We start from the raw sequence: 11,215 nt of genomic DNA, 5'->3' as shown, positions 1-11,215 counted from the left end.
TCATTTCCTACTGTGTTCTCTGTTCCTCTTCACCCTCAGTTCCTCCCCTTAACTCCTTCCAGATTTGCCCTTTCCCTGTCTCCTCCCATTCTTACCTTCTTTTTTTTTAAAGTTTAATAATCCACAGACTCCAGTGTGTGCTATGTCTACGTAACTTCTGGGTGTGGGGCTATAAGAGGAACATTGACTCCTTCTCCAGCTGTCGATAGATCCTCCCTTAGGAACGGGGGCTCTTGAGCCCTTTTCCACTCCATGGCAGAATATTGACCCAGTATCGATCTTGGACAGGTCTTCTGCAGGCAGCCACACACAGCTACCAAGCTACTAAGTCCCAAAGGACTGTTTATTAACTTATTTACATGGCTGCTGTGTTTACATCACTTCACTCCCCTCTTCAACTGTCCCCACCCCCACTCCAGTTATGACTCCTCCTTCTTTAGTTGTTATTACACACACACACACACACACACACACACTACTGCATCCATTTAGTGTTGCCCCTATTTACTTGTGCTTAGGGCTGACCACTTGAGATTGGATAACCTATCAGGTACTGGTCCCTGGAGAAGACTGAATCATATTCTCCCCCCGCCTTGCCTAGCAGCCATTAGTTGACTGTAGCTTTACTTCATTGATCTGTGTGGCCTTGTGAGATTTCTCCCATTCACGTTGGTGTGCCAGCTGGTGGTGTTGTCATGTTGGTGCTGTGTAGGTGACCATACTTTAGACTCATGACGATAATATCGTATAGCACATGCCCTGGTCTCTGACATTGCCGTCTCTATTTCCCAGTGTTCCCTGAACTCTGGTTTTGCCCTGTGATGGGCGTGTGACGGCCTCTTACTGTGGGCTGACTCACGTTAAGTACCTTTGGGTGTGCTTCCTTACTGTGGTGGCTTGATTGGGAAGTGTCCCTCACAGGCTTGGCATTTGAGTACTTGTCCCCAGTGGGTTGCACTGTTCAGGGAGGTTATGAGGAGCCGCAGCCTTCCTGGAGGAGGGAAGCCATGAGAGTGAATTTTGAGAGCCAGTAGCCTCTCCCCACTTCAGTTCTCTCTCTTCCTTTTGTTGACTGTTGCTTTTAAACCTGTGGAGGGCAGAGGCCAACTTGTGGGAATCGTCAGGCTTGGCAGCAAGTGTCTTCACCTGCTGAGCCATCTCCCCAGCCCTGGGAAGTCGTCTTATTGAGCAGCCTGCTCCTGAGGGTTCAGTTTCTAAAAACACTCAGAAAAAGAAAGCAAACAGTTGTATCAGTAACTCAAAAAGAGGTAACTTGTATTTAACACTGGAACTTATATTTGGTAGCGTATGATATCTGGGAAAAGCATTATCTCCCAGTTCAAGGCAACTCCACTTAAATCCCTTTCATAGATGCTTATGTATATGTCTGTATTTTAGGAAGCTGCTACAGAGTAAGTTTCCTTGTGAGTTTGTCAAAGATCTCTAGTGCTACTTAGCTCTGCCTGTGTTTCTACCTCTACCCTACCCCATCTCATTTAACCCTGCTTGTTCACCCTTCTTACCACCTACATTCTGTCCTTCCCTTGGCATCCGCCCTCCACATTGCCCCTTCCGACGTTCCTTTCTTCTGTGGGTACTCAAACTTAAACACACTTATCTACAGATTGAAGGCTAAGGTCCACATGAAAGAGAACATGGCTTCCTGCAGTGCCCCGTCTGCTGCACAAAATGCATATTTAATGCTTCTCATCCTGAGAGGGCTGTCTCTCATCCCGGGACTGTGGAATGTCAGGCTTCCTAACTAGGTCTTCTCTGTTTTCAGACTCCCAGAGTAGTTCTGTGTTAAGCAGAAGATTTCCTCTCAAAATGGCACCTAGCTAACAACCTCCTAAGTTATATGGAGTGACAACATGGGATTCCTGTCCACTGCTGATGCCTGTCCAATTCTTCTGTGGGCGTGGGCCTGTCCTCTGATCAGGATGTCAGCTCACTGTGTCCAGGGCTGCCTGGCTCACCTCCCGCTCGGCCAGGAGCTCTGTGGCTGGAGTCTCTGGCCTTGTCTGCTTCCTGTGGCATCACCTGTTGTTTTGTCTGCACTTTTGGTGTCCTGTCACACTGCCTTTGTGACTTTCCAAAGCTTGGCCATGTTCTCTCTCCTTCTCCCTCCCTCGCTCCCTCTCTGTTCCTGTCCTAACTTCTCCTTGACCTAGTCATACGGGCAGTTTCTCGTCACCGCCTTACCCGGAGGTTTCCTTCCCCAGATGTTGGCTGTTCTCATATTGTCATGTTTCTGTCTGCTTTTTGGACTAGATAAGTGTTTTCTTTACTAGTTATAATCTCTCTGTCAACTTCCGGTTGATTTCATTGGCTGATTTATACTTCTTCTTGTGATTTATGTATTGTGTTATATTGCATTCTGCCTGCCCTGTAATTTTTGGCTACGTACCATACACCAGTGCATTTTACCTTGCACTGTTCTGGGTATAATGTAGTTACATTATTTTACAAGAGTAGTTCTTTTCATTCTCTTTCATAAGAAATTTTCAGGAACTTTTACTACAGCTTTTATGTACTATAGTAAAACACAGCATTTTATGACTGTGTTGGTCAGTTTTATCAGTTTGACACAAGGTAGTGTTATTTGTGAAGAGGACTCTTGAGCAAATTACATCCTTCAGATCACATGTAGACAAGAGTGTAGAATATTCCCTTGATTAATGATTGACGTAAGTGGGTGCAGCTCACTGTGGGTGGTGTCAACCTGGGCAGGTGGTCCTAGAGTGTATAAGAGTCTGAAAAAGCCATGAAGAACAAGCCATCGAGCAGTGTTCCATCATGGGCTCTGCATCAGTTCCTGCTTTCATGTTCTTGCCTTGAATTCCTACCCTGACTTTCTTCAGTGATGGTCTGTGATGTGGAAGTATAAGCAAAATGAACCCTTTCCTCCACAACTTGTTTTTCGTTGTAGCGTTTTATTCCAGAGCACTCGAGAGGGAGAGAGAGGCAGGTGAATCTCTGTGAGTTAGAGGTCAGCCTCTTGTGTATTAGTTTGTAAATCCTGCCTTGATGTGAACTTTGTGTAGTGAGTTTTAGGACAGCCAGAGCTATGTGCTGAGACCCTGTCTAAAAGCAAACAAACAAAAACCAAACCAACAAAATAAAAAAAAAATTCATGCATGTCTATAATGTTTAGATTAAATCCAGGACCCCATTCTGTCCCCTCCAATTTCTCTTCTGTCCCCCCATCACCCCCCTCCCTCAGTACTTACTGAGTTAATTTAGTGTTGCCTGTATGTGCTTGGTCTGCTAGAGCATGGGTCCCCTCTCAGGGCAATCTTCTCTGAAGAAAACTGACTTCTTTTCCAGCAGCCATCATTTGGTAATGGTTGCCCCTCCCTATCCATGCGAGGAAGGAGGGTTGTGAATCATAGGGTCTGCCAGTCTGACTGATGTCTGCAGGTACTGCTGCACAAAAAGCAAAATGCAGACTGTGGTTTGTTTTCAAGAAAGCCTAAGTGGTCAAACCACATAGAGAACGAGCAATCTGTGATCTTAAAAACAGCTTTGGTTTTTGTTTCCCCTTCTTAGGTGTGCCTTCAGATGCTGATTCTTCTTCTGCCAGCAATAAGATAAATGGTGCAAATAACTGTAAGCCCAATCGCCCTTCTCTTGCCAAGATCCTCCTGTCGCTGGAAGGAAACCTGGCTAAGCAGCAGGCCTTATCACACATTCTTACCGCACTGCAGATCATGTATGCCAGGTAGGCTGTGTGTTGGTTTATAAATCCTGCCTCACTGTGAACTTTATAGTTTGTAGTATTGCGATTGAGCAGATGGTTATGAAAATGTTGTTATTAGTCGTCAGCCCTACTAGTTGTACAGTTACGAGTCACACACCCATGCTGATGATTGATGGGTTCTTGGTGCCTTACAGACAAAACCCAGCTCATTATTGAAATGTGAATCAGAACATCAGGCTTGAAGATGTTTTCTTTTTTATTGATAATTCTATATCTGTATCAGGTAAGAGGAAGAATGAATTGATGCTAATTTAAGGTCTTGTTTAAAAGGATTATTCTTGCTGGGCAGTGTGGTATACGCCTTTAATCCCAGCATTCGGAAGGCCAGCCTGGTCTACAGAGTGATTTCTAGGACAGCAAGGGCTACAGAGAAACCCTATCTCAAAAAAAAAAAAAAAAAAAAAAAGATTGCTCCTTTCATCCACGTGATAAGGTGGTTCTCACTGTCCTAACATACTCCTTTCCTGCTCTTGTTAGAGCCTGTTGCAGTCAGCTTCCCAACATTTAAGAAAACACCAGAGACACTCAGCTTAGAAAGAGGGAGATTTTATTTGGTCCATAGTGGCTAGCCCCAGGTTTGGGCCTCTGGTAAACATGTCATAATGGGAGCCAGAAGCAGAGCAAAACCTGCCCACCTCATGGTCAAAAGTTGAGAAAGAAGGAAGCCATGTTCCAGTCCCCTCAGTGACATGCTCTCCTGACCCCAGGACTCCCCTAGACCCTGTCCCACCAGCTCCCAGCAGTGAAGCCTGGGCAGCAGTGCTCAACCACAGGGTGTGTTTCCTGGCTGGGGTCTGAGAGTCGTGCTTACAGACCTAGGAGCGGAGCCCAAGCAGTCGTCAGGGGACAGTGAATCTGCTCTCACCATATCTAGTTTTCATTAACATCAACCGTCTATTCCTAAGCTTCAGCAGCAGCTCAGCAGGTTTTCCTAGACTGAGCTAGAGGCTTACTCTGCTCTGGTTTTACCAGTGGTTCTCAGCTTCCTAATGCAGTGACCCTTTGATAAAGTTCCTCATGTTGTGGTGACCCCAACCAGAAAATTATTTCCTTGCTACTTCATAACTGTAATTTTTCTGCTGTTATGAATTATAACATAAATAACAGAGATGGAGGATATATGATATGTAATCCCTGTGAAAGGATTGTTCAGACCCCAAAAGGGATCATGACCCACAGGTTGGGCATCCCTTGTTGTTACTTGTGTCTGCTAAAATACAACCATGTGTTGTTTAATATAACAATGAGGTTACATTCTGAAAAATGCATTATATTAATGTTGTAAGAACTTTCTTATATACATGTAAATTAAATTCACTGGGACCTTTCTAGTTGATATAGTCATATAAAATCACAGTTGTGGACTGAAATGTTGCTATGTGTCTTAGACCTATAAATAAGATTAGGATATACATCTTACCCTAGAACTGTGGGCTAAAAATGCACAGTAGTTTTTAAAAACTCATTTATACATAGTCTGTAAAAATGAGGACATAGTGTTAGTGAGCACTTGACCCTTCCTGCTGCTTCTTGTGCTACCCAGATGACAGGGTGGCTTACCACAGTCCTGGCCTTCTGTCCCGACAGAGATGCGGTGGTTGGAGCCCTGTTGCCAGCCGGCATGCTCGCCCCAGTGGAATGCCCCTCCTTCTCCTCCTCAGCACCTGCTTCTGATGCATCGGCAATGGCCAGCCCCATGAACATAGAGGAAGGCATGCTGGCTGCTGATCTTGAGGACAGACTGAGTCCAAATCTATGGCAAGAAAAGAGAGGGGTAAAGGGGCAGCTTCAGGCTGTGTTGAATTTGAAGGGGAAGGAATTCTCCTCATTCTGTCACTTAAGTTTTGTGTCTGCAATTTGGTTTGAGTTTGACTTGGTAAAATTATTCTATTTAAAGAATTTCTTAGTGTTAAAATGAAAATCGATGTATGCTGTTAAAAAGTCACTAAATAGAATTGTGAAATGTTAGGAATCAGAAAGTTGAAAACCGTTAGTTTGTTTGGGAAAAGACTCCTTAGAGATGCGTGAGCTGGGGCAGAGTGGTTTGTGCGCCTGCTCGCCTGCTGTTTCTAGGGCTGCTTTGGCTCACTAGGGTGATAGCTGGGAATGTGGTATAAGTGCAGGGTCATCCCAGAAAGCGACAGGTGTTTTCCTTGTTCCTCTCCAATTAGATTGTCTCCTCTAAGGATGCTGTGACCCCCTCTGCGGTGACACCATCTGCTCCCTCGGCCTCATCTCGGCCATTTATCCCAGTGACAGATGACCCAGGAGCTGCCAGCATCATTGCAGAAACCATGACCAAAACCAAAGAGGTCAGGAGATCTTCTTTGACTTGAAATATAAAATTACCTTAATCGTACTCAAAAGTTCAGGAGTCATATTTAAAGCTAGAACATGCTGTACTTCAAGGTTTATCAGTCACAGCTTTTTCCTCCCAAGCTGTTTTAAGGCCACAGACTGTTCCTCTATGAGATACTCCTTCCCATTCTCACTCTTCTCCTTTGCCAGCTGTCCTACCCTTGCTTCCCTGTGAAATACTGACAGACTTCAAAGAAAATGGCTCCAAAGCAAGTGGCACTGTTAGGAGGTGTGGCCTTGCTGGAGGAAGTATGTCACTGTGGGGGTGGGCTTTGAGGTCTCTTTTGCTCAAGCTTCCCTCAGTGCAGTTACCTTCCTGTTGCCTGCAAGATATAGACCTCAGCTCCAGCACGTCTACTGACGAGAATGGACGGACCCTCTGAAACTGTAAGCAAGCCACCTCGATTAAATGTATGCTTTAAGAATTATTGTGGTCATGGTAAAACCCAAACTAAGGCATTTAACTAAAAGATACATCTATAAACTGTAGTTTCTCCAAGTAACATACACTAGTGCCACTCTCTCTGAAATTTATGGGAGAGCTCTGTGACTGATAAACCTTGAAGTATAGCATGTATCTCATAGAGGGACATCTCCTAGAGGGACAGTCTTAAAACATCTTGGGAGGAAAAAGCTGTTGTCCTAGTTAGGGTTCCTGTCGCTGTGAAGAGACACCATGACCACGGCAACGTATACAGGAAACATTCAATGGGTGGTTTACAGTGTCAGAGGGTCAGTCCATCGTCATCGTGGGGGACGTGAAGTGTGGGGTGCTTTACAGTGTCAGAGGGTCAGTCCATCGTCATCGTGGGGGACGTGGAGTGTGGGGTGCTTTACAGTGTCAGAGGGTCAGTCCATCGTCATCGTGGGGGATGTGGCAGTGTGCAGACTTGGTGCTGAAGTTGAGAGTCCTACACCTTGATTGACAAGCAGCAGGAAGCGTCTGTCTCATTGAGAGTGGTTTGAGCATTGAGACCTCAAAGCCTGCTTCCACAGTGACACACTTCCTCCACCAAGGCCACATCTACTCCAACAAGGCCGGCCATACCTCCTATGTGCCATTCCCTTTGAGGGCCCATTTTATTTCAAACCACAGCCATGGTGGACATTTTCTGCACATACTGCAGCATCCATGCTTGGGCCAGAAGGGAAGGCTTTGCCATTGCCATCTGAGTCTAATGTCTCTCCCCCACCCCCACCCCCATCCGTGGTATGTTCTCATTTTCCAGTGTGTGTGAGGCTAAGGGCCTTGGTATGACTGCACCCATGACAGCAGCACACATTCACCCAGGGATTCTTCCACTTCATGTAGAAAAATAGTAAAAACATTTAAAAGTGTTATCTAAAAATGTTTAAAAAATGGCTTTTCTGAGGAAGCCAAGGGGAGTTGATAGTATGAATGATGTGATATACACACAGGATTAATTTTAAATAAGATTCTGTGGAAGACTTAAGGAGGAGATCTAGAGGAAAGTTATAAAATCTGATAAGTAGCGGTAGGTTGCATGTGCCGTGGCCTCCTTCCAGTCTCATGCTGTGTCACCTACCTGTGCTGCCTAAGTGGGCACAGCAGCAAACTGCATTTCTTTATAGTGAAGGCATTATTCTTCGATGGATGCTCTTGTAGTTCTGTAAAATAGTTCCTTGCTTTTCAGTGGAGACTTTGGGGTCATCATGTCTTGATCTGGTTTTTGATGTCCCTTCCCCATTGCTGACATGTCCTGACTCAGCTGGTCAGTTTCATCTCTCCATATTCCATTCTCTCTTTAACTGTTCATTTTCAATTGGTTTAGGATGTTGAAAGCCAAAGTAAAACATCAGGTCCAGAGCCCCAGTCTTTGGATGAGTTCACCAGTCTGCTGATCGCTGATGACACCCGGGTGGCCGTGGACCTGCTCAAGCTGTCAGTCTGCAGCAGGGCTGGAGACAGCGGCAGGGACGTGCTCTCGGCTGTGCTGTCGGGCATGGACACCGCCTACCCACAGGTGAGTCCTGGGGCCAGTGTTCTCTGCAGCACCCAGTATCTTCACGCGTGGTGTCACCGAGGTTGAGGAGTAGTCCTTTACGACAACATCTGACACTGTTCTCCCAGTGACATCTTCTATCCAGCCTAGAACTAATGTGTATATCTGTTTTTAAACATTTGTTTATTTATTTACCTGTTCGTTTGTTCGTTCATTCCTTCGTTTGTTTGTTCATTTAAATTGTGTATTAGTATTTGTGCATACCACATTCACACATGGTACCTGCAGAGGCCAGAAGAGGGGATAGGATCCCCTTGAATTGGATTTACAGATGGTTGTAAGTCACTGTGTAGGTGGCAGTAACCAAACCTAGGTTGTTTGAAGAGCAGCAAGTACTCCTAACCACTGAGCCATCTAACTCTTGTTTTTTAAAAAACAAAATTGTTATTGCTGGGCAGTGGTAGCACATACCTTTAATCCTAGCACTCAGGAGGCAGAGGCAGGTGGATCTTTGTGAGTTCGAGGCTAGCCTGGTCTAAGGAGCTAGTTCCAGGACAGACAGGGCTACACAGAAAAACAAGAACAACAAAATCCACATTATTTTATTTTTATTTCATTTTTTAGCTTGTGTTAGTTATGTGTGTGTGGACACGTTTAGGAATTGGTTTCTTTCTCCTTCCACCATTATATGTTCCAGGGATTGAACTCAGGTCATCAGGTGTGGTGGCAAGTACCCTGAGTGGTCTTGGTAGCCCTGTGTACCTTATTCTTACTAAGTAACTCCTTCTGTATGCTTTACAGTTTGCCACTAGTTTTTCTTTTTTTTTTTTTAATTTATTTATTATGTATACAATGTTTTGTCTATGTATATGCCTGAAGGCCAGAAGAGGGCACCAGATCTCATTACAGATGGTTGTGAGCCACCATGTGGTTGCTGGGAATTGAACTCAGGACCTCTGGAAGAGCAGTCAGTGCTCTTAACCTCTGAGCCATCTCTCCAGCCCCCCCCACTAGTTTTTCTTTAGATATTAGACTGATATTGTTTGCCCTGCAGGAATTCTCACTTTTTAAAATTGCTTTTATTGAGCTACGCATTTTCTTCCACTCCCTCTGTCCTTCCCTCCCTCCCCTTCCCCCTTTTACCCTCCCCTATGACCCCAGTGCTCCCAATTTGGTCAGGAGACCTTGTCTTTTTCACCTTCCTATGCAGACTCATGTATATCTCTCTTAGGGTCCTCTTTGTTGTCTAGTTTTCCTGGGGTTGTGGCCTGTAAGCTGGTTTTTCTTTGCTTTATGTCAAAAAGCCACTTATGAGTGAATACATATTCTATTTGTCTTTCTGGGTCTGGCTTATCTCACTCAATATGTATTTTTCCAGATCCATCCATTTGTCTGCAAAATTTGAAGATCTCATTATTTTTCTTAACTCCATTGTACTACATTTTTATTTTCATTATCCATTCTTAGGTTGAGGAGCATCTAGATTGCTTTCAGATTCTGGCTATGACAAACAATGCTGCTATGAACATAGTTGAACACATGTCCTTGTGATATGATTGAGCATCATTTTTGTATATTCCCAAAAGTGGTATTGCTGGGTCTTGAGGTACAGTGTTTCCTAATTATCTGAGAAATTGCCACACTGATTTCCAAAGGGGTTGTACAAGTTTGTACTCCCACCAGCAATGCAGGAGTGTTCCCTTTACCCCACATCCTCTCCAGCATAAGTTGTCATCAGTTTTTTGTTTTGTTTTGATCTGCCATTCTTACAGGTATAGAATGGAATCTCAGCTATTTTAGGTTCATCTGTTGAGAGTTCTCTGTTTAGGTCTGTACCCCATTTTTTTTATATTCTTTTGATGTTAAGTTTCTTGAGTTTTTTATATATTTTGGAGATGAGCCCTCTGTCCAATGTGGAGTTGGTAAAGATCTTTTCCCATTCTGTAGGCTGCCACTTTGTCTTGTTGACTGTGTCCTTTGCTTTACAGAAGTTTCTCAGTTTCAGGAGGTCCCATTTATTGTTTCTTTCAGTGTCTGTACTACTGGAGTTATATTTAGGACATGGTCTCCTGTGCCAATGTGTTCAAGTGTCCTTCCCACTTTCTCTTCTATGTGGCTGGCTTTATGATGATTTTCTGGATTTCCTCTAAGTCTGTTTCATTTCTGATTTTGATAATTTGGTTATTCTCTCAAACCTTTGGTTAGTTTGGATGAAGGTTTGTCTATTTTGTTGATTTTCTTGAAAGACCAACTTTCTCTCATTGATTCTATGTATTGTTTTCTTTGTTACTATATAGTTTATTTCGGCTCTCAATTTGATTATTTCCTGCCATCTAGTCCTCCTGGATGAGTTTGCTTCTTTTTGTTCTAACGTTTTCAAATGTTCTGTTAATTCACTAGTGTGGAATTTTTCCAGCTTCTGTATGTAAGCGTTTAGTGCTGTGAACTTTACTCTTAACACTGCTTTCATTATTTCCCTTAAGTTTGGATATGTTGTGTGGTAATTTTCATTAAATATTAGAAAGTCTTTAATTTCTTTATTTCTTCCTTGATCCATTGGTGATTCAGCTGAACACTGTTCAATTTCCATGTGTTTGTGGGATTTCTGAAATTAGTGTTGCTGTTGAATTCTAATTTTAAACCATGTTGATCCAATAAGATGCATGGGGTTATTCAAATTTTTTTTTTTTTTATATCTGTTGAGGTTTGCTTTGTTATTGAGTATGTGATCAAGTTTTGAGAAGGTTCCATGGTATATTCTTTTATGTTTGTATGGAATGTTCAATAAATGTCTGTTATGCCCATCTGTTAGTTCCCTTATTTCTCTGTTAAGTTTCTGTCTGGCAGACCTGTCCAGTGGTAAAAGTAGGATGTTGAAGTCTCCCAATATTAGTGTGTGGGGCTTTATGTGTGATTTAAGCTTTAGTAATGTCTCTTTTACATATGAGGATGCCCTTGTATTTGGGGCATAGATGTTCAGTATTGAGATTTCCTCTTGATGGATTTTTCCTTTGACAAATATGAAATATCTCTCTTTGTCTCTTTTAATTGATTTTAGTTTGAAGTCTTGTTGAAGGATGTCGCTAGTTAGTTTCCGGCAGCTCAGTCTCGAAATAATCACATAGAAACTGTA

The 11,215-nt window shown here is 43.4% G+C and overlaps 1 protein-coding gene across 1 annotated transcript in view; it reads left to right on the top strand.

The window, feature by feature from the left end:
- LOC130868901 (BOS complex subunit NOMO1-like) overlaps positions 1 to 11,215 on the top strand; it is a 34,392-nt gene that overhangs the window by 674 nt on the left and 22,503 nt on the right. The window contains exons 2-5 of the mRNA XM_057760902.1: positions 3,550 to 3,721; positions 5,348 to 5,534; positions 5,932 to 6,072; positions 7,912 to 8,103. Coding sequence (XP_057616885.1) covers positions 3,711 to 3,721; positions 5,348 to 5,534; positions 5,932 to 6,072; positions 7,912 to 8,103 — 531 coding nt within the window. The 5' untranslated portion in view covers positions 3,550 to 3,710. The remainder of the gene's footprint in view (positions 1 to 3,549; positions 3,722 to 5,347; positions 5,535 to 5,931; positions 6,073 to 7,911; positions 8,104 to 11,215) is intronic.

This window comes from Chionomys nivalis, assembly GCF_950005125.1.
Source record: "Chionomys nivalis chromosome 23 unlocalized genomic scaffold, mChiNiv1.1 SUPER_23_unloc_1, whole genome shotgun sequence".
Taxonomy (NCBI): domain Eukaryota; kingdom Metazoa; phylum Chordata; class Mammalia; order Rodentia; family Cricetidae; genus Chionomys; species Chionomys nivalis.
Note: the sequence above shows the minus strand (reverse complement) of the source record. Positions and strands in the feature narration are given on the sequence as shown.